Raw genomic sequence first — 23,942 nt, 5'->3', positions numbered from 1 at the left:
CATGTGAGCGGATTGCTGGGCTTGATGGACTGCTGGTCTGACCCAGCAGCAGCAATTCTTATGTTCTTATAATTGGCACCCGTCATACTCTCATTTTTTCAGTTACTGCCCCTTTAATTTGGAACTCTCTTCCCTTACACATTAGAGCAAAACAAAACTTGGATAAATTCAAGAGTAGTTTAAAATGCTTTCTTTTTAAAGATGCCTACAATTGATTTATCCTATTTTATTTTTCTCTAATTTTTATTAATTATCACTTACCTTGTCATATCCTTCCTATTGTTTCTTCCTTTAATATTCTCTTTTTCAACAAATTGTAGCTCTCCCCTTTTTCCTATTATTCTCATGTCACCATCCCAACCAAGTACAGTATGTCGGTTTTGTTAGGTTTATGTTTACTATTTGTTGTCTGTTCTCTACCCATATTTGAAAATTTTATTGTAAAATGCTTTGAGTTCCAGGAGAAGCGTTTAATCAAATTTTAATAAACTATGAAACTATAACTTTCTTTCCTTTAGTCACAGTAGATGAATCCAGAGATGCGAATTGTGATCATTTACCAGCAGGTGGAGATAGAGAAAACTAAACTGATCTTTCTCTTATGGGATGGTAAACTCCTTGGTCAGCTAGTATTTCTCATAAGAAAGCAGAAGGACCATCATTCAGCCAAAATAGGTATAGATCTCCCTCCTCACAGTCCAAGACATACAGCTAATAGGTCCAACACAGAAGCAGACAGAAAGCCCAACACCTAAGGAAGAAAGGGGAAATCAAACAAATCAGAAAGGGTGGGACTCTGGATTCATCTGCTGTTGCTAAAAGAAAGGAAATTATCAGGTAAGACATAATTTTTTTCTTCCTCCTCATCATCAACAACAAATGAATCCAGAGACGTGTTGCACTCCTCATATCAGGATGAGGTATCGAAAAGAACGCCGAGAAGAGCAAGACCTCAAACTAAGTGGCCTTCTTACGAACTGAGGGAAAGGCCCATTGGAAACTGTTCTCCCCGGGATACAAGGGAACTAAAAGTTGGCAAAAGTGCCAGACTTGTGCTATAAAATGCAAGGCGCCACACTGTCCTGGCAAGCCTGCAAAGATGCGAGGCCAAACAGAGCTGGAGCAGACTTCATTGCTCCAGAGAGGAATCACCATACCACCTGGAAGGGGTGGAAAGCGTGTGCACAGTGGCCAAAGACAAAACAGCCAACAAAATTCTGTGCTTGAAATTCAGGAATGGAGCAGCACCCGACATCCAGAAGTGGCCATGTGCCTGACATTCAGAGAAGGAGCTGCACTTGTGCTCTACATCCTGAGATAGAGCTGCATTGCACTCAACAGCCAGAGACTGAGCTGCACTCGACAGACAAATCCAGAACATGTGCTACAGGCAGAGAGGCAACTATGCCCTGTGTCTAGGAAAGGATCCATGAAGATCCAACAGAAATGGTGAGCAATCCCAGTATCTCCTTGAAATGAAGTGAATTCTATGCAAGCTGGTGACTGTCGCATGAGTGGTGGCTCGCACCTAGAGCCAGAGCCAACAAAGAGTCCACAGAGGAACAATATGTAGCTCCTGTCTGGCACTACTAACCAGACAGATTGCTCTAGGCTACGCAGCATGCCCAACAGCCAGATCACAGGACCCTGCCACCCATTTGGATAGCAACCTAAGAACCCAATTAATTAATGGCACAGAAGCTGAAAGTGAACCAGCCAGGAAACAAACTACCCTAAGATATAGAAGAAATGGAAGAAGCCTCGATGACCAAGACCTAACAAAACAGCATAAGTCTATTGATAGGAGACACCCAAAAAGGCAGAAATGAAAGAAGCCCCCTGGAGACCAAAGGTTGCTGAAAGACCAGAGCAGATTGAAAGAAGGCTCCTGTATCATAGCATCTTGGAAGCATGGAGCATATCGACTCCAAGAAAATACAGGGCACTGCCTATGAGAGTGGGGGTACCAGACCACCTGGCTGTGGACAGAATGTCCAGCCCAGGTAGACTGAGACCATTGGCACAGTAAAGGGCAGCATAGTATTGGTACCACAAAAGCCAACTGCCTCCAGCACTCACTGAATAATGGAAATAAAACTGTGTAGCCCCACAGGCCTAAGAGTCAGCAACAGAAGCTTCTCAGCTTCCTACAGCTCACTCAAAATTGTTATCACTACAGAGACCAAAATCCTGCAGCCAACACCCTAGCAACCAGTCTTGCCCTCAGGTGGCTGGCTAGTATCTGGAATGGCCCTGTTCCAAAGGTTTCATCTCTGTGTAGAAGCATTCTGGAATCTTTGTCCATTGGCTCTGACTTCTTTTAGTCTCTGGGCAGTCGAATGAGGTCACATTTCTTCTTTGGGAGCTGCCTTCTTATGCGGCAACAGCAGCCTCTTGTTCTCAGGGACATCAGAGCCATGAGTATGAGAGAGCGGCCCGATCAGTAAAGTCATGAGAGAGTGAGAGAGAGCTGTCTGAGCAGCATCCGAGACATAAGAGAGAGCTGTCTGTACAGCGTCCAAGACATGAGAGAAAGGGCTGCTGGAGCAGTATCTGAGTCTCAAGAGTTGCTGTAGCAGCATTGGAGACCTGTGAGTGTCCCCCTGAGCAGCATCCGAGACATGAGAGTGTCGCCAGATCAGCATCCGAGACCCAAGCATACCGTTAGAGCAGCATCTGAGAAGTACATTGCCACCCTAGCAGCATCTGAGGCATGAGAGTATTGCTCCAGCAGCACCTGATACATGAGGGTGCCACCTGAACAAATCTGAGGCAAGGCCAGCTCAAGGAACTGTGGCATCCTGAACCAGCTTTTGCATTGGTGCCCCCTTCCAACCCTGAAGTCTGGTATGTTTCTCCTTACTTCCACCTGTGATGCAATATTTCACCCCCCTCTCTCAACAATTGGACCAATGCATTGATAATAAAAAGGTGCCAAAATTCCAGTCTGGTATCTATCTCTCTCAATGTTTGAAGGTAGACTGACTAGGAGTTTGGCACCCTTTGTCACATGTGCCATGAAACAGAGACTCACCTCATCCCCAGGTTGAGCTGGCCCTGATCTGAGACCTGAAAGTTTGGTCAGAGCAGTCCTGAGACACTAGAAAGCTGCCAAAGCAGCATCTAATTCCTGAAAGTGTTGCCAGAGGAGCACCTGAGCCAAGAGAGTGTAGCCAGAGCAGTGGAGACACAGAGCACAGCCTCAATCAGAACTGGCACCTGACAGCACTGCCTGAGCAGCCTCTTGAGTATTTAAGAATACCACCCGAGGAGCAGGTGAGATCTAAGAATGCTACTTGGGCCACAATATCTGTCTCCTTATCTCAAGAAAGGCGCTAGAAAAAGTTCAAAGAAGAGCGACCAAGAGGGTAAAGGAGATGGAACTCCTCTCGTATGAGGAAAGACTAAAATGGTTAGGGCTCTTCAGCTTGGAAAAGAGACGGCTGAGGGGCAGATATGATTGAAGTCTACAAAATCCTGAATGGAGTAGAACAGGTACAAGTGGATTGATTTTTTGTTCCGTCAAAAATTACAAAGACTAGGGGAAACTCCAAGTTACACAGAAATACTTTTAAAACCAATAGGAGGAAATTTTTTTCACTCAGAGAATAGTTAAGCTCTGGAATGCGTTGCCAAAGGATGTGGCAAGAGCGGATAGCGTAGCTGGTTTTAAGAAAGGTTTGGACAAGTTCCTGGAGGAAAAGTCCATAGTCTGTTATTGAAAAAGACAAGGGGGAAGCCACTGCTTGCCCTGTATTGGTAGCATGGAATATTGATACACCTTGGGTTTTGGCCAGGTACTAGTGACCTGGATTGGCCACCGTGAGAATGGGCTACTGGGCTTGATGGACCATTGGTCTGACCTAATAAGGCTATTCTTATGTTCTTAAGGATCTAATGCAGCAAGGTTGACACAACCGGAGCAAACCCCAGGGAAGCAAGAAGCTTGTGTGCCTCTGGAGACATGCAAAATTGACAGAGCAGAGACAAGGACTGAGAACAGGGATTAGGCCATCAAACTGCTGCCATTGCAATGGAGTTCTGATCTAGAGGAAGGAGAACTGTGTCATTGTTTGCACCTTTGCCAAATGCAGGACAGAGAGTAACAGAGTGCCTGCCTACAGATCTCTGAAGTCTGTCACAAGGTAGATCCCAAGCACTGAAGCCCAAAATGGCCACAAGAGGATGAGGCCTGCAAGAGCCACTAAGCACGCCAAAGTTTCCCATTGACCATAGCTGCTGTGAGTGAAGGAAGGGCCAGAAGAAGGCCATAACAAACCTAAGACCTATAAAAGAATGCATCAAGGGTAGAAATAGAATTTAAAACACTTACCCTATGCCAAAGGCAAGCCTCAGAAAGCAAATATTTCCTGGGAGAAAAAAACCCTGCTATTTCTCTTCCTTTCCTCCTTGTTTAGTGCTGTTTCTTCTTCTTTTCTTGCAGAGCCATGCCTGTCATATCCTGTTTGTTCACCTCATTACACTCCACAAAGGAGCAATGCAAGAGTCAACAGAGGCTTACAGCTCCCACTGGCAGCACTCCAGTGAGACAGGAGGCATCTGAAGAGATCCCAGGAGCAAACGGCCCAGAAGGGGAGAGGGAATCCCAAAATGGCCACTGCAGAAATGCAAGCGCGTCCACAAAGCCTTCATACGGTCCACAGACCCAGCAAAGAGGCAATGTCCCCAAGTGAAAGAGGAAAGGGGCCTGATCCTACCCCCATTGACCTGCCCCTGTACCAGCCGTGTGAAGGGCAGGCAATGTAAGATAACATAAAAATTGATTTATGAATCACAGTACCTTCCAATTCAAAGTGATGTACAAAAATAAAAAAACCTAACCATTAATTAGTAAAATGACATAATATTCAAATTATAAAACCAATTCAATCACTAACATATTTAACAAACAATTCAGTTTTTTTTAAAAACTTTCTAAAGTGCATAAAAGAAGTAGAATTAAGAAGCAGGGAGTGAAATTCAGGGTCTCAAAGAGCTGTTTGGTAAGCAAGCAGCCTGTGAACATAACTTTTGTGTGAGCGACCTTTCATCGAAGGAAATGTAAAGAAAGAAGATGTAAATTTTGGCAGTAAGCCATTTAAAACTTTATAAAAATGCAGCCCTCTACTAGAAGCCAGTGCAACTTAAAGCGTTATATGTTCGTATTTTGAGGGTATTATGCATACCTTTTTTGGTTTTAATCCCCAACATGGCAGGGCAGGAAACAGTACAGTGCGGGATCCCCTGCATCCTTTATCCTGAATAAAGTCCTGCCAAATAAGCAGGGAATCTCCCCCACTTCTAAAGAATGCCGCAGCAGTAAAATTGCACTTCTTCGCTTGTCTTTTTTTTTTTTTTGCTGTGAGGAGGGCAAAGGACATAGCAGGAGATGAGGGAGAATGTGGGGAGGGGGGACCTGGCACCACCAGGTGTACCCCTATGATAGGCCTAAACTCTCCCAGGTTCAACTGAGCTGAGAAACCCAGAACAGGAGCAGTCCTGGAGACAGAAAATACTGGCTGACCAGGGAGCTTACCTTCCTATCAGACAGAGCTCAGTTTGGTTCTATCTCCACCGGCTGGTAGTTGGTCATATCCCACATGTCTCTGGAATCAACTGCTGCTGACAAGGAATAAGTGAGTTTTGGTAAAGTGCTCTTGAATTAGTTTACGCATATAACTTGTGCAAGCAGATTTTCATACTGAGTGTTCATTAGTCCATGCAAGTGATATTGTTTGCAGACAGGATGGAAAGGCAACAGCACATAAACAGAGGGAAATAGACAATATCTAACCTCATCCTGCTGGTTCTGGGCATCTCATTTTTTTACTTCCATTTTTTTACTTGCAGTGTTTTCTCTCACTCACTGACAAACAGTGGAAGGCCAAGCTGGACAAAGGCTGGGGCTTCAGTAATAGAAATGTAACTGAACGCAAGTTTTAAGATGCCTCCTGAATGTGTATGAAGTGTGATATACTCCTAACGGCACATCAATTTTTGACAGAAAATGTTTTTCTCACCTCTGCTGCTATTGATTATTTCCTCTCCTCCTTCCAGGTGGTCAGTGATATGAGGCTCTTCCATTTTCAGGATCTCTGTTTTTGGCTTGAGATTGCAATCTGGGATGCCTACTAGGAAAATGGAAATTATTTTCAGCTTTTAAGTAGCCTTGGATATTAACTTAAGGGTTCTTTTATTGAAGTGTGATAAGTTTTTGCATTTACTGCACTTTTAACAGCAAAAATGTAACACACAGTAACTGCAAATATGTAGTAATTATTGGGGGTATGCCCATGCATTAAGACTATGGGGCTCATAATCGAAACAGAAATACTTCTAAAAATCGCCCAAGTTGGCACTTGGACGATCCGATCTAAAAGACAGGTCATCCAAGTGCAGATAATCAAAATGGCTTTTTAGACATATCCCAGTAGCCCGTTCTCCCCTGGAACTTTTTTAAAAAAATTGGTGTTAACACTGGCCACCCTCCAATCATCACTGCTTTAAAAATGAACTACTGTAGTTAGGGCACCCATTGACCATAAAAACTACAATGGAATTATCACGGCCCTGCTGTTGAGAATTTCAAAGGTTTGTGTGTGTGTGTGGTGGTGTGTAGGGTTATCATATTTTCTTCCGCAAACACTGGGTTTTGGAAAAGTCTGTCTGGGAGCCCGGACAGTCCTCTAAGAAGAGGACATGTCTGGGTTTTCCTAGATGCCTGATAACCCTAGTGGTGGGGGGGGAGTGTTACATCCTACCTCCCTGCGTCTACCAGTGAGGGGCTACCCTGCTACTCTCCGTCATGTTGCTGCTTCCACTAGGCAGTCCCCTTGCCTTTTTCTTTTAATATAAGTTGTGAAGGAAATTCTGCTTCCCTCCTTTGGGAGGGTAGGGGGGAGGGAGACAGCATTCTGCCTCTTTCCTGCTGCCAGAGCATCATGGCTCACACAGTCAAAGGGCTGAAGCAGATAAGTGAGAAAAATGGCAAAAAGGGTACAAAAACTTTAGATCGTGAGAAAAAGGGAAGAGTGAGAGACAAAGTGATAAGAAAAACTAATGAAATAAAGCAAGGAAAAATGGGAAAGTAGAAGCAGAGGACAGAAAAAAGGACAAAAAGAGGAAGAGAGGCTATATGGGGGGGGGGGGGGGGAAATAAAAAAATTAGAGAAAGGAGTCAAGGAGGTGCCTTTAGGAAAAGACATACTATAGGGCAGGGGTAGGCAATTCCGTCGTCAAGAGCCAGAGCTAGGTCAGGTTTTCAGGATATCCACAATGAATATGTATGAGATGGATTTGCATGCACTGCCTCCTTGAGATGCAAATCTATCTCATGCATATTTATTGTGGATATCCTGAAAACCTGACTTGGCTCTGGCTCTTGAGGACCGGAATTGCCTACCCCTGCTATAGGGAATAAGGGAAAAGGATAGGGGGAAAATGAGAGAAAAGAAATAAAAGATAACAAAAGAAGCCTGAAACTACATGAAATAAAGGAGTAAATAATGGAACCAAAATAAGTTGGGGGCTCAGATAGTAGATGGCATCTTTCTTGTAGGAAATGTCTGAATCATCCTATTGCTAGCTTTAATAGATACCACATCACCTGCTTCATGTAATGCCTCACAGGTTCTTGTGATGGATACGCTTCCTTTTTCCTCAGATCGCTGGGGCTCAGACCCGAATCCTTCTTGACCAAATCGGATTAAAATGTCAGGCTTGATATCGGGGGAGCCTGTTAGATGAAAAAATGCTTACAACATTAAACTGTAGAAAAAGATAGTAAAAGTGGCCTAGTGGTTAGAGCAGCCTACTGTAGTTACCTTGTGACTCTGGGCAAGTTACTTAACAGTTCATTGCCCCAGGTACAAAAAATAAGTAATATGTAAACCACTTTCTTTGATTGTAACCACACACAGAAAAAGTATTGTATCAAGTCCCATCCATCCCCATAAGGGAAAGGGTTTGGGACTTATATAACGCCTTTTTGTGGTTTTACAACTACATTAAAGACCACATGACTGATTCAGACTGCCTATCCGTAGGCTCCCAATAATTTCCCTCAGAGATCCTCAGTTCTTCTTCCATGCTTTCTTAAATCTAGATGCAGTCCTTGTCTCCGCCACTTCCACACATCCATCATCCTTTCTGTATTTTAGATTACTCCCAAGTTTATCCCCTTTCATTTTCATACCATGACCCCTCACTCCGGAGCATCCTCTCAAGTGAGAGAGACTTGTCTCCTGTGTATTTAAACCATGAAAGTATTTAAATGTCTCTACCACATCTCCTTGCTTGCCTTTCTTCCAAAGCATACATATTTATTTATTTAAACCCATCCAATATCATTTATGACAAAGGTCACAGACCATTTTAGTAGCCACCCTTTACACTGACATCATCCTTTAGAAGGTGTGATCTTCAAAAATCACACACACTACTCAAAATATAAGCCTCTGGTGAGATCTCAGAGCAGTGGCGTAGCTAAGGAGGTTGGCACCCAGGGCAGTGGCACCTGGCATCGCCGCACCGTGCACACCTTGCCGCTTGAGTGCCTCTCCCCACATACGTCTTGAAATGTTCGCCGGCATGAACAGCATCTTTCACCCGCTGCTCACGCTGGCCTCGGCTCCCTTCTGATGCTACATCCTGGTCTCACAACCAGGAAGTGACGTCAGAAGGGAGCTGGCACGTGCAGCAGGTAGAAGATGCAGCTCGGCAGCGAACTTTTCTAGAGATACACAGGAGTGGGACAGAGAGGAGAGGAGGTGCTGGTGCCCCCGCAAGGTGCCGCTGTCCCCCCTTCCTTACTACACCACTGCCTCAGAGGTAATATCAGTAGGCATGAGCTGTTGTTTGCAATAACAGAAGACATGTGTGATGATCAGTGGGAAAAGAACACTAGGTGCTACTGTATACAGTGTTCCCCCGGTTGTTCATGGTCGGTGGTTTGCGGTCCCGGTCATTCACAGTATTTTCTGACCGCAAACCGCCGACAAGGAGAGGGCAGCGGTGTGCAGGAGGCAGGAGAGGCAGGAGTGAGCAGCCGGAGCACCGGAAATCACTCGCAGTACGCTCTGACCGCCTCTTCCTGCATTAAGTTGGGCCAGACTTAGTACAGGAAGAGGCGGTCGGAGCATACCGCGAGTGATTTCCTGCACTCGTGGCACTCCAGCCGCTCTCCTGCTGCCCTCTCCCGCTGCCCTCTTCAGGCTACCCCATGAAAAACCGTATTTGCAGTTTTTCGAGATTCGCGGGGGTTCCTGGAACGGAACCCCCGTGAATATCGGGGGAGTACTGTATAGGGAACATACTCTTAATAGAATAGTGCTAAGTGCTGATTTTTGGGTACCCATTTTGAGTGCTATTTATAGAATTCCCCCCCAGTTCAAATGTGCTTGTGTCACTCTTAAAATCCTCTGTGGTATTTTTACTCCCCTAGTCCCTTTATCTTGGAACTCATAGATTCTCTTTTGAAAGGGGTGACCAACAATTCAAGCTGTTCTGTCCATCTAGTAAAGGTATTAAAAGAAACAAGACTCTTAGTCAATCTCTGTCTTTTAAGCTTACCCAACTCTGGAATGACCTTCCACTTCATTTAAGAGGTTCCGGTTCCCTTCCTTTTTTTCGTAAGTCTTTGAAAACCATTCTGTTCACTAAACATTTTGGAAACTAATCTTTCTGATAACTCTCTATATGCCTTTACTGGCCTAACTTAATTGTTGTAAACTGAGTCGAGCTTTCCTGGACTGAAGTCTCGGTATACAAAACTAAATATTAGATTAGATTAGAATTCCCCCCCATGTAGTTGCAAAAAAACTCCAGTGAAAAATCTCCATTATCAAAAAGTGTTAGACATATACAAAAAATATAAAACAAACCTCTATGGATTTGAACCACACAGTTATCACAAATACAATGTGATTTTAGCACACGCTAAAGATTATTAGTGTGTGCTAAATGCTCAGGCATCCATTATATTCTGTGGGTGCTATGGCATTTAGCATGCGCTAATCTTTAGCATACACTAAATCGGTTACAGCGCCTTAATAAAAGGACCTCTTAGTTTTGTTAGTTGTTAGTTTTGTGGTGGAGCCTTCAGGAGGATAGTGCTGTTATGTTCCACTGTTCCCCATGGCTGTCCATTCACTCTCTGTTCTAATGGTTCCTTCCACTATGTGATCCCCAATGTATTATAATCCTCAAAGAATAGTATCAGTCCAGTACAGATCTTGCTAAACAGAGTGCCACCAACTAAATGAGAGGAAAAGAATCTCAGTAACCAACACAGATACCATAAACATACATGCATATGATTTACAGGTTCAATATAGTTCATTGATCCTACAAAATTCTTATAGGTCCATTCAGAGGGACTAATTTTAAGAATGCCACTCACAGCCCTCAAACTTGAAAATTTTCAAAATGGTACTTCATATTTGAGGGCTGTGAGTGGCATTCTTAAAATTAGTCCCTCTGAGTGACCCCCTAAAGAAGCTGTCTGTAGCGGTGAAATGGGACTCATCAGGGAGTGCTTTAAATCTGGAGTGCTATGTTGATGAGGAGACAATTTGAATTAAATGTATTCTTTTGGACATATTCTGTAAACAAGAGAAAAAAATATTGAAAATAAGTCTAAATGTGCCAGATGTTGTTTATTTATTTAAGCATTTATATACCACTTAGAGTCTAAGTGGTTTACATTCAGGTACTCAAACATGTTTCCCTATCTGTCCCAGAGGGCTCACACTCTATCTAATGTACCTGGGGCAATGGGGGATTAAGTGACTTGCCCAGGGTCACAAGGAGCAGTGTGGGATTTGAACCCACAACCTCAGGGTGCTGAGGCTGTGGCTCTAACCATTGCACCACACACTCCCCACATGAATCTATAAAGAGTTTTTGTGGGATCAATAAATGATATTCAACCTGTAAATCACATGCACATGCATTTATGTTGTATGTGTTGGTTTCTGAGATCCTTCTCATTAAGTTGGAGACTCTGTTTAGTGAGATAAGAGTGAGTGTAGTTATAATCTATGTTGGTGATTTTTTCATTCTAATTGTTGGATCAGTCCAATGCAGCCCAATTTTTAATCAAATAGCCTGACAAAGGCCCCTTGTTCCTTGGATAGCTGCCTCAAGGGATTTATTATCATGCATTTAGCAGTTCCCCCCCCCCCCCAATTATACCTAAGCAGTGCCTCTGCAGGGTGAGACCAGAGGTCCATCCTGCCCAGCAGTCCGCTTGCGCAGCGGCCCATCAGGTCAAGGACCTGCATATTAATTCTCTATCAGTACCCCTCAATCCCCTTTTCCTTCTGGAAATCATCCAATCCTCTATCTATACCCTTCAATCCCCTTATCCTTCAGGAATTCATCCAAACCCTTCTTGAAACCCAGTAGCGTACTCTGTCGTATCACACCTTCTGGAAGCGCATTCCAGGTGTCCACCACCCTCAGGGTGAAGAACTTCCTAGCATTGGTCCTGAATCTGTCCCCTTTTAACTTTTCTGAATGTCCCCTCGTTCTTGTATTTTTCGAAATTTTGAAAAATCTGTCCCTCTCCACTTTCTCCATGCACTTCATGATCTTGTAAGTCTCTATCATGTCCCCTCTAAGCCTCCGCTTCTCCAAGGAAAAGAGGCCCAGATTCTCCAATCTTTCGGCATATGTTAGGTTTTCAACATTTTGAACGATCACTCTTGAATCTTTCACGGTTGTTACTTCTTAGCAAATATCAAATTACAGCGTGGCGGGGTCTCCTGAAGTAGACACCGAAACGGGGCCGCGTCGGGACCCTGATGAGTGTTCTCTTACAACCGAGCTAAGTGCATTTAGAAATTTCAGTGTTAACCTGAATGCAAAAGTTTTGTGAATTGAGCATATACAGTATTTCAATTAAGATATTTATACATATTTGAAACCTTTTTCACACCATTGAGCTGGACTCGCTTTTAACATTGATTAAGCAATGATTGGAAGATAAACTCTTTTCCTAAGAGGGGGTTACCTCTCCCTCTTCAGAGTTTTATTTCTCTGAGCTGAGTTTTTGTACAGCGGGCTCTCCTCTTTGGTTGTGTTAATTACTGAGTCAGTCTGTCTTTTTCACAATTTTTGGAAAGAAGGCAAGAATCCCAACAGTTTAAAAGAAACATAAAAACATGCTGGCAGATAAAGGCCAAATGGTCCATCCAGTCAGCCCATCCACAGTAACCATTATCTCTTCCTCTCTCTAAGAGATCCCACGTGCCTATCCCAAGCTTTCTTGAATTCAGACAGTTTCTGTCTCCACCACCTCTTCTGGGAGACTGTTCCACGCATCTACCACCCTTTCTGTAAAAAAGTATTTCCTTAGATTACTCCTGAGCCTATCACCTCTTAACTTCATCCTATGCCCTCATTCCAGAGCTTCCTTTCAAATGAAAGATTTGACTCATGCACATTTACATCACATAGGTATTTAAACATCTCTATCATATCTCCCCTCTCTTGCATTTCCTCCGAAGTATACAAATTGAGATCTTTACTTCTGTCCCCATACACCCTATGGACTGACTCCATCCTTTTTACATCTTTTTGAAGGTGCGGTCTCCGGAATTGTACACAATATTCTAAATGAGGTCTCACCAAAGTCTTATACAGGGGCATCAATACCTCCTTTTTCCTACTGGCCATACCAGAAATCTAGAGAAAGGCACTTAACTGCAGTAAATTTGAGGTTCTATCATGAGGGAACGGTCCAATCTCTGGTGATCTGAAAATGGAAGTCCCTAAAATCTAAAACATTTACTTACTAATGGAGGGGTCATTAAGGTTTTCTTTTCTCTTCCACTCATACCGTTGCGTGAAATATTTCTCATCTTCCTTTTTTATCTTGAATATGACATCAGGATTTAGAATTGAATAACCTGCCGACAAAAAAAACAACATCATTGCATTTTAAATTGTTTTCTTGTAGAAGTCCTGGAGGTTTTCTGTTGTAATGGAGCAAGTGTGCAGGGTGTATCTGGATGAAAGTATTTGCCTGAGAAAGAAGACTGGTGGCCAGGAACAAAGGAGGATGTTGAGGATCATTTGGGGTCTCTGGCATTGCTCACTTCCGAGTGGATTAACAACAGAAGGCAGGCAAATTTTTATAATATATAAGTCCCAAGGGTTAATATATGCCTACACCTCCTGGATGTTGTGCAAAAATTCTTACTGTTATTAGTTAACTTTATAATTAAATTCAATCAAACATGGTCACAGTAAGTTTTGTCACTTATCTTTATTGTGCAGTCTTACTAGCCAGCCCGACGGGACCCGTTTCACCATAAATTGGCTTTATCAAGGTTCAGTTGGAGCTGTTGTACAGCGTCCATTCTCTCTTTCGGGCGAAATGGATCCCATCAGGCTGGCTAGCAAGACTGCACAATAAAGATAAGTGACAAAACTTACTGGGACCATTTTTGATTGAATTTAATTATAAAGTTAAGGAATAACAGTAAGAATTTTTGCACAACATCCAGGAGGTGTAGGCCAATAGTGTCAGCCACCATAAGGTCTTTGGCTGGGCTTAGGCCCTGAACAGCTGCAGTTGTTCCATTGGGACTGGGAATGGTCATCTCCCTAGTTATAGGTGCACAGGTAATCTGGCACCCAGGATTTTTTTTTCAGCCTTCAAAAAATGGGTAACACTGGTGATACAGAAAGTCTACGGGTACTAGATAAGAGAAAGGCACCTTTACCTTGTGATATCAGGAAGCTGTGAATCTCCTTGATGACCTTCTTGTACAGCTCTTTCTGCCATTTTTCCATTATGTCCCACTCCATTTTCCGGAAATAAGCAGAAACGTCACTGAATGTGACTGATGCCTGAAACAGGAAACAGGACACACTCAGCCACTCTCCTTTTAATCTTAATCTCTTTATATTGTCTGTGTAAGAAACTTTGCGATATGTGCAACCTCTAGTTTCTCATGGCAGCTCAGTAGATTCTGCATCTGTTTTTGAAATTCTGAATCCATACTAAAGTACATATGCATACATCTGCATCTTTTTCATATTAAACTATACATTTGATTTCCCCTTGTAAGAGTAAAGCAGTTTTCCAACCATATTTATGTATCTGTGTAATTTATTTGGTAGGCTTTAGGGGTGCAAAGAAGAGACCTTAACTCAAAACACAACATGGCACGTTTCTGCATAAGGGAGTGAGGAAGTGAGTGTTCATGGCTGGGCTTCCATAGGATCACTCCTTCACAGAGGCTGAAGGCGAACTACCTTACAACAGGTGGCAGAGCTCAGGCAGAGAGAAGATTAAATATCCTAGAACAAAACAATACAGAGAGGCCCTTAATGAAGAGGGAGACACCACTGGGATCCCAAGATTTTGGGGAAAAAAGAAAATTTTTAACTGTGAACAAGACTGGCAGGTTGTGTGAAAAAATGAACATAAGAATAGCCTTACTGGGTCAGACCAATGGTCCATCAGGCCCAGTAGCCCGTTCTCACGGTGGCTAATCCAGGTCACCAGTACCTGGCCAAAACCTAAGCAGTGGCTTCCCCCATATCGTTCTCAATAACATACTATGGACTTTTCCTCCAGGAACTTGTCCAAACCTTTTTTAAAACCAGCTACGCTATCCACTCTTAACACATCCTCTGGCGACATGTTCCAGGGCTTAACTATTCTCTGAGTGAAAAAAAATTTCCTCTTATTGGTTTTAAAAGTATTTCCCTATAACTCCAAAGAGGTGTTGGTTGATGCTGAGGAATTGGTGCAGGGGGAGGAAGTGGAACCATGCCAGTCATTGCTACTTACCATAGATTCACCTGAAATTGAGCAGATTTGATGGAATCTGGCATGGGGTGTTGTGCAAAGTTCCAGGTGGAGGCACCGAAAGCCAAACAAGTGAGGGACCAATGGAGACTGCCTTCAGGGGGACTCCAGCAAGGTCAAGCCCTGGACCCAGGGCTGCCCCCCCCCCCTGAAGGGGCAATCTCTTCCTTTAGTACTACTCTCTTCTCTGATCTGGACACCTTTGCTTCTCCTGTGTCATGCCCCATAAGGCACGCCAAATCCCAGCCCTGGCTGAGCTCCAAGATCCGTTACTTTGCATTCCTGTGCCCAATCTGCGGAATGCCATTGGCTGAAATCCCGCACTCACGCGGACTTTTAACTTCAAGTTCATGCTGACCTCCTTCCAAGCTGCCCTCTTGTTTGCAAAAGAAGACTATTACACCCATTTGACTGATTCCCTCTGATCTAACCCTCACTGTCTGCCACGCTCAACTCTCTACTAAAGATGCCATCACCTCCGACCCCTTCGCTTTCTCCCCAGTCCATGGCTTCCATGATAAGGTCCACAAAATTAACCTCGAGTTCTCAGCCAATCCATCTCTGCCTCGCCCTTCTCCAGTCTGCCCTGTCAACCCTGTCATCCCCTGCCGCCTTTTCCTCCTTCCCAGAAATCACTGAAGAGGAAACTGCATCTTTTTTCCTACTTCAAACTCATCACCTGTTTCTCTGATCACAATCCCATCAGTCTACTGAGCACCATCTCTTCTACTGTCATCCCCTCTATCTGCCATATCCTCAACCTATTCTCTCCACTGCAACTGTACCCAACACTTTCAAACATGCCCTAGTTATGCTGCTCCTGAAAAAAAAAACATTGCTGGACCCTACCTGCCACATCAATTAGCGACCCATCTCCCTTCTCCCCTTTTTTTTCCCAAACTACTAGAATGTGCTGTCCACTGCCATTGTCTTGACTTCCTTTGGGCTCGAGCTATCCTCGACTTCCTTCAATCGGGCGTCCACCCCTTCAATCTATGGAAACTTCCCTTGTTAAAGTCTCCAATGACCTGCTCCTGGCCAAATCCAAAGGATTCTATATCATTATCCCCCTTGATCTATCTGTGGCATTTGAAACCGTAGATCACCGCCTACTCATTAATATGCTGTCTTCGCTTGGGTTTCAGGGCTCTATTACTTCATGGTTTTCCTCCTATCTTTCCCAATCCATCTTTAGCATAAGCTCTGGAGGTTCTTCCTCCGCTGCCATTCCACTATCAGTTGACGTACCTCAGGGATCTGTCCTGGGACCTCTTATCTCCATCTACACCTCTTCTCTCAGTGCTCTTAATGTCATCCCACGGGTTCCAGTACCACCTCTATACTGATGACTCACAATTCTACCTCTCTACTCCTGAAATTTCTACAGGAACCCAGACCGGAGTTTCGGCCTGCCTCTCTGACATTGTTACCTGGATGTCTCGCTGCCATCTAAAATTAAACATGGCCAAGACTGAACTCCTTCTTGCCTCCTAAACCCGCGTTTCCCCATCCCCGTTCTCTATAGTGGTGCATAACACTCTCATCCTCCCTGTCTCATCAGATCACAACCTTGGGTCATCTCTGACTCTCTTTCTCCTCACATATCCAACAGACTGCCAAAATTTGTCGTTTCTTTCTCTAAAATATTGTTAAAATCCGTCCTTTCCTTTCTGAACATGCTGCCAAGACCCTCATCTACACTCTCATCACCTCTTGTCCGGATTACTGCAATGTGCTTTTTGCAGCTCTTCCACTAAGCCGTATCTCTCTCCTTCAATCTGTTCAAAACACTGCTGCGTGCCTCATATTCCACCAGGGTCGTTATACCCACATTACGCCTTTCTGCAGGTAGCTTCACTGGCTTCCTGTCCGTCTCCGCATACACCTCAAACTCCTTTGACATTGAAGTGTATTCGCTCTGCAGCTCTTTACTTTTTACTTGTACCTGGAACCTGTCTGTGTGTGTACCACATTTCTATGAGGTCCTATAGCCAGCTGTGAGCCACACTGCAAACGGAAGTGGGGAAGGAGAGTGGAATGAGAACAAGAGACAGGGAAAAAAGAAAGGAGAGAGGACACAGAATAGAATTTCTACCTCTTTACTTACCCCCCAACCCCACCAGTTCTGTAAATCTCTTCTCTCTGGTTATGGTTATTTTTATTTGATATACTGCCTTTCCTCTGCAGAAATCAAAGAAGTTTACAATACATTGAATAGTAATAGTAGTTTCCCTATCTGTCCTGGCAGGCTCACAATCTTACTGGGACAATGGAGGGTTAAGCAACTTGCCCAGGGTCACAAGGAGCAGCACTGGGATTGAACCAGCACTGAGGTACTGAGGCAGCAGCTCTAACCACTGGGCCACACCTCCACTCCACTCTTTCATACACATGCCCCTAGCCAGTCCCTCTTAAAACTGATTTCCTGTTTCACTCCCCTAATTCAGTACTTGCCAATTTTTTTGTGACCATGACTCAGGCCAAATAAAACTGTTTGACCTTCTAGTGGTACAAAATAATGAAGCGCCTATGGAGAGCCCACCCTAATCATGACCCCCTTTGGAGGTCCTGACCTACAGTTTGGGAAGCTCTGCCCCAGCCCCTTACCCATCAGCTGATCCTGCTTGTATTCTCCAATTGCTTATCACTTTCCAACCCACTGCCAGCTCCTCCTCCCCTGCCATTCCTCAAACTCCCCACTCGCCAAGTTCATCACTTTCACCTCCAGTTAATCCAATTAATCCACTTTCACCTCCAGTTAATCCTCTTCTTATCCATCTCTCACTAGATCTTCCTCTCTGATCCTCCCATGCCCTCCTTACTGTCCATGAACCTAGAGTCTCTCCACTTTTACTTATGCACCAGACTGCTGACTTGAGGATCTTCATTGGATGCTGTTCAGGTGCCCACTGGTGCTTTGAACCACAGTGGGGTACCTCATTGCAGCAACAATGTCAACTACCACCCAGGACTCTAGCAGCAGAAAGGGAAGGGCCCAAGGCAAAGTTATTCTCTTTCATCTGCCAGCTGAATCAAAACGATGGTGAGAGAGGTTTTCATGAAGAGATTGGAGAGACTTGTTTCTGTCCACTTCCCTGATCCTGGCATTCCTCTGTGGACCCCCTGTTTCTATTCAGTTGCAATGGAAGGATTTTTTATTTTTATTTTAAATCAAGACATTCTTACAAAGGGCTCCTTTTACCAAGCTGCGTTAGCGTTTTTAGCGCATGCATTTTAGTGCGCACTAAACCCACGCTAAGCGGCTAGAACTAACTAACGCCAGCTCAATGTTGGCGTTAGCGTCTAGAGTGCGGCAATTTAGCGCGCGCTATTCCGCATATTAATGCCCTAATATGGCTTAGTAAAAGGAGCCCAAAGTTTCTCACCACTATAAAGTTTCAAAGTCATAGCTTTGTTTGTAGGGTCCCACAAGGATCGCTACTTTCCTCTTTACTATTTAACATTTTCATCAGTCCATTAGCAACTCTCATTCAAACCTTTAATATTAATTTTTTTATTTACGCTGATGACATCTTGCTGGTCTACCCATGCTCTCCTTTTCACCCGGATTTGTTTCCCTGACAGTTTTGTCTCTCTGCCCTCTCATCATGGCTGGTTAAACACCATCTTAACCTGGATAAGACAGTAGCTTGCTGGATAACTGGGCTTTTATCCACGCCCTTCTTAGTTCCGATTTTATTTGATAGACCAATACAAACAGTCTTCTCCTATCATTATCTGAGAATTACATTAGATTCACAATTGTCTTTTCAGGAACACATTTCTGCTACTATCCACTCAGGATTCTATTCATTATGTCAATTACATTCAGTAAGCCCTTTTCTTGATTTTAAGTAACTCCACACTCTTATATACGCTCTCATCATTTCCAAACTCAATTACTGCAACATTGTCTACACAGGTTTCACTGCTGCTCAACTGAAACATTTACAGACCCTTCAAAATACAGACCCTTCAAAATAGCCCTATGCTTCCTCTGTCAGGCCTATCGCTTTGATAAGTTAACGCCGCTCAATATCACCCTCTCTTTAAGATCCTATGTCAAACTCCCTTCCCTTGTTTAAAAGCACACTGAAAACCTACCTTTTTGATATAGCTTTCAATCCTTAACCCTACTCCTCTGCCCTCCAACCCAGCAAGCCCCTTAACTGTATCCATGACATCTTGTTTGTCTGTCTTGCCTGTTTAGATTGTAAGCTCTTTCGAGCAGGAACTGTTTTCTTACTCTTTGTGACTCTGTGCAGCGCTGCGTGTGTCTGGTAGCGTTATAGAAATAATTAATAGTAGTAGTAAACTCATAAATCTTTACACTCTGGTCAACCTCAGTATCTTTCCAGACTAGTCGTTCCTTACACTCCATCACATCCCACTACGGTCGATTGACCACTGTGAGACCAGCCAAAAGTCTGCATTATTTTTCCAAGCACCAAAATCTTCCACCATATATTTGTCTTGATAAAGACTTTTCTTTTTAAACAAACCTTTAATCTCGCTTGTTCATAATGTTTTGCCTTGCTCTTCCTATTACTGGCCAACACTCATTTCGGTGCCTCAGATATTAGACCTGTCTCTCGGTATATTTGACCTGCTGATTCAAAAAATAGCACGAGTTTTCTTTCAGCTCTACTTTTTAAGATACAGAACATATACCATATACCACTCTGCTCGCCCATTTAAAAAATCAGGATATTTTAATGTAGTGTTTAAATTAATATCTTTTAAGCATGAAGGAAACATATTAAAAATTAAAAGAAAAGTGTACAACATGAAAATCTACTCATTTCATACCAAAAGGACAAGTTTATGATACAAACTTTCCAGCCATTCAACACACAAGAAGCTCCTTTTGTAAGACTTCTAAGAGTGGAATCTGTCAGGACAATCCCGTATAAGATTCCAACAATAGTCTGCCATCGTGTGTGCATCCCATCTTCCTTGGTATCGGGCTTCCATTGTTTTTATGTCTTGGTGAAATCTTTCACCTTGCTCTTCGATCAAGTCACCAAAGTTCTCCAGAAAGTGATCTAAGTGACTGTTATTGCCAAGCCTGTTGAAATGAAAGAGCATATCCTCTACTAATTGTATGTAGTTGTCTGCCTTCTTGTTGCCAAGAAAGTTTTTCACAACAAGAACAAATGAAGAACAGGCACATGATTCAATTTCATTCATTGATGCTATGAAATGTGGGTCATGTATAAGTCGTTTGTTTGGGTTATCCTTTTCTCCTTTGGAAATTTGGGTCTTCTCTTTGTGAGTCTGATCTGTGGACCATTGAAAATTCCTGCCTTCAGTTTTTCCATGGTAAGTCCAGGTAATATATGCGCTATGTATAAAATGCACGAACCGTCTTTATTCAAAGCCTTTAAAAATTGTTTCATCAAGACTAGCTTTTTATGTAGTGGTGGCAGTATGATTCTATCTTGTGCTACCAAATGTTCATTGATCACATTTTATCCTCCAACCACCATATATTCCCTTAGAGGCCAATCTTTTTTGCCCAATGTTCATGTTTGGCTCTACTAACTACTAGGATACTTTGTGTAGCCACTTTGTTGACCAAGAAGAAAACTAACCATCTTTAAGTCTACACAAATCACCCATTGATGTTCTTGGTAATTTATCTTTTCCAAGACTAAAGAGATGGCCTTGTACTCTTCTTTCATCCTAGTGGAGTGACCAATTGGAACAGAACATTTGTTGCCATTATTTAAAGAACCATATCTAAGAAACTAGAGCTGAGGCGGTCTATCCAATGCAATTTTCTGAATCAACACCCCAAATAACCTCAGGATCAGGTCAAAAAAACTAAGGCACCAAGAAAAATTTTTGGGGTTGTCCTGTGTTATGAATCCTGGTTGGTAGCACTGGGGGATCAGGATTTGATTTTGTTGTTCTTAAATGTTTATATTTTAAGATTTTACTTTGATGTGTCTTGAAATGAGTGAATGTGTTGCTTTCCTATATTGTTTGGGAGTTCCTTTCTTATAAATTTGTATTTACTATATGTTCATGGCTTTGGCCCATGTCCTGAATTAGGCAGTATATCAAGTGACCATAAACATTTTGCACCCTTGGCATCAAGAGACTGGAAGCCCTGCTTATAGGAGGGGCCGCTGAAGTTCTTAGCCCGACCAAAAACTGAATGTTGTGGAGCCATGAAACTTGAAAATATTCCACACTTTTCTTGATACTTTTCGTCTCAATTCATCTCATTGAAAAGAAAAAGAAAAGTGTGGAACAACTTGCATGTTTCATGGCTCCACTTCATTCTCTTCTTGGTTGGGCTAAGAACTTTTCAGCGGCCCCTCGTATGGCCTCTGTGGTATCACTTCTCCGGTAGGTTACAGCATAAACAGAGCTCTGTTTTCTTCAATATTGTGCCCTATGCTGTTTTCAGGGAAGGTTTGTTAGAGTCGCACTGGAAATCCTGCTCATTTAAGCTCCGATTCTATGATAAGATAGGGTTAGAAAAAAATTTCCTACCAGCACAGACATTTCCCTTCTGTTTCTCCACCCAGTTCAGAAACTGACGGATGGATTCAGGCTACTAGCTGTCCTTTTTCCTGCGCAAATGCAGAGAATAATGAATCAGACAGGAGGATGAGCTGATTCTTGAGTGTCTGAAATGAACTCCTCTCCCTCTCTGCTTTCAGGGATTTAAGTTTCTGGTTTGCTTCTCAAGTGTTTCTGATCTTTGTATCCTTACAGGCACTGGAAGAAGAGAAACCCGGAGCACAAGAGCCCTCATGTTTACAGAGCATGCGCAGAAGTCCACAGCCAGTGCATGCTGGGCCGATTCTGCTTGCTAAAGGTGGATTTGCAGAGATGTCAGATAGCTGCAGAGCTTTAAGGGCTGATGCACAAAACATCAGGTTAAACGGCGATTTTATTTTACCGGGTGATGCTCCACACAAACACATGCAAAATTATAGGCACACTGTTGGTAAAAAAGGGAGGGTCACGCCTAAGCGCCCGCGCACAAAAGCTGAGCTTTAGGCACTGCGCTTATGCACAGGTCCAGCAGAGTGCAGGGCCCTGGATCACTGGAGCTCTGAACAAGAAGCAAGGGCAGGGTTACCAGACGTCTGGATTTCCCCGTTTTCGCAACCTGGCACTTTTGGGTTTTGAAAAGCTGCCTCCTCCCTGCCTGGCAAGAGCAGGCAGCCGAGGGGTGGGTGGAACTGGGCGGGTCTAGGGGAACATGGTAAAAAAAACCCAGGATTTCCAGGATCGAAAAGATCTCTCCTGCCCTGCACCGCTGGCTACGATTTGAGGAGCAGCAATTCCAGTTCATCCAGCGAGGGAGGTTAGGGGGCAGTCTATATGTGAGGAAATACGGTACAGGGTTGTTGTTTTTTAGCCTATGAGAGAATTGGGGGGGGGGGGGGGGAGGTGATTTCAAAACCAATATTTTGGTGGATTCTGGGGTTTTGAGAGCACATTCCACAGAAGAAAGGCTTCTTCATGGGACTGGTCTACAAACACATATTTTAAAGAGTGATATCTAACAACACATTTGCAAGGATATTTTTAGAAAGAAAAGCCCCCTATCTGAATCATACCAGGTTTCAAGATTAAGAATTCTCTTTTCTTTTCTGAGTCTCCCTGGAGACATCTGGAAATATCTGAATATGGAAACCCAGGAAGTCCTTAGATCTGTTCTTGAAGAAAAGTTTTAGGAACCAATCCTTATCATTTGGGCCAGCCATGTGTTGAGCTTGGCTGCTTGGTAGACAAAACCTTCGCCTACCAAGCAGCCAAGCTCAACACATGGCTGGCCCAAATGATACTCGAGGCCCCCTCCTACTTCGACTTCAGAAAATCTCTCAAAACTTACCTATTCAGCAAACAAGACCCCTAGCGGCCCCACCCGCTCACATTATCACCTCGTCCCCCCTTCCTCCCCCCCAGCTCTCACCCCCCTTTATAGCTTCTCTCTTCCCTATCTTCAACAACCTCCCTCCATCCTCTCTCAATTTCGGTTTTTACTTGTTACATAATTGTTTATTTGTTTGTAAATCTGCTTGAAAACGTAGATCCTAATCTAATTGATGTAAACCGCCTAGAACTTGCCGGGTATGGCGGTATATAAAAAATAAAATTATTATTATTATTATTATCTGGAGCTAAAGCTACAGTCAATAAGAGAATGGCTGAAATAGCCACTTGGCTATTTTCAAAGTTGTAAATTCCACTCCTCTCCATACTATTCAAATCTATATTGTATCTGTTCTCCTTTCTAATTTTCTTGTAAACTGTGCCGAGCTCTACTGTTATAGAGAAGATGCGGTATATAAGCCTAAGGCTTAGTTTAGTTTACACTGCTTCTGTTATGACTCTGGCTTATTTTTGTACAAGGGATGGTTTTGTCGAGGTTGGACTTTTGCAACACACTCTATCTTGGAATTTCCAAGACAACAGGAAGAGTATTTCATTTGATACAAAATGCTGCAGCCAGGTTAATTTTGGGTGTAGACAGGATGACACATATGGCACCAATTTTGAAGAAATTACACTGGTTAGCAGTTTTATTTCGAGTACAACACAAAGGTTATTTCTGTGATCCATCAAACACCATGGTATTTTCAACAAGTCATTGCGAACTATAAACCAGACAGATCTTTATGATCTGAAAATAAAAATTTATTAACCTCAAGGAAGCAAGGTTACTATGGAGATACCAGAGCAATGACATTCTGCATAGCTGGTGTTAAGATGTGGAATGTCCTGGTGGGTCAGTTGCGACAATGTACTGATCGGTTTCAATTCAAGAAACAGCTAAAAACCTAATTGTTTGCCACCGCATGATAGTTCTTCCCTGTTGATTTTAAGATTTTAGTTTGTCATAATTATTATGTTTGTTTTAACTCGTGAACTGTTTGGTTCTTAAGTGGTTTAGAAAAATTTTAAATAAATAAATATTCTTAGTTGTAAGGTTGTCCCTATGTTTTATACGTTATTTTGGTCTGTGGTAATATTTATTTATGCATTTAATGGTTTAAGCTCTGAATGTTTTGAGTTTTCATGATTTTATAGTAATATGCCATTGTATAGATCCATGGTGAGGCCCCACCTGGAATACTGTGTACAATTCTGG

General features: G+C 43.1%; 1 protein-coding gene across 5 annotated transcripts in view; it reads right to left on the bottom strand.

Annotated features, from left to right (window-relative positions):
• LOC117358023 (zinc finger protein 665-like) overlaps nt 1-21,668 on the bottom strand; it is a 35,428-nt gene extending 13,760 nt beyond the window's left edge. Inside the window, exons 1-5 of one of the 5 annotated variants that reach the window (XM_033939431.1) lie at nt 21,552-21,668; nt 13,731-13,857; nt 12,798-12,911; nt 7,607-7,735; nt 6,021-6,128 (exon numbers count right to left, since the gene is read on the bottom strand). In XM_033939431.1, the coding sequence (XP_033795322.1) occupies nt 6,021-6,128; nt 7,607-7,735; nt 12,798-12,911; nt 13,731-13,857; nt 21,552-21,593 (520 nt within the window). In that variant the 5' untranslated portion in view covers nt 21,594-21,668. Of the gene's footprint in view, nt 1-6,020; nt 6,132-7,606; nt 7,736-12,797; nt 12,912-13,730; nt 13,858-21,328 lie in introns of all 5 variants that reach the window. The other 4 variants (XM_033939429.1, XM_033939432.1, XM_033939430.1 and 1 more) reach the window with 4 other exon arrangements.
• Nucleotides 21,669-23,942: the final 2,274 nt, after the last annotated feature.

This window comes from Geotrypetes seraphini, chromosome 3, assembly GCF_902459505.1.
Source record: "Geotrypetes seraphini chromosome 3, aGeoSer1.1, whole genome shotgun sequence".
Classification (NCBI taxonomy): Eukaryota; Metazoa; Chordata; class Amphibia; order Gymnophiona; family Dermophiidae; genus Geotrypetes; species Geotrypetes seraphini.
Note: the sequence above shows the minus strand (reverse complement) of the source record. Positions and strands in the feature narration are given on the sequence as shown.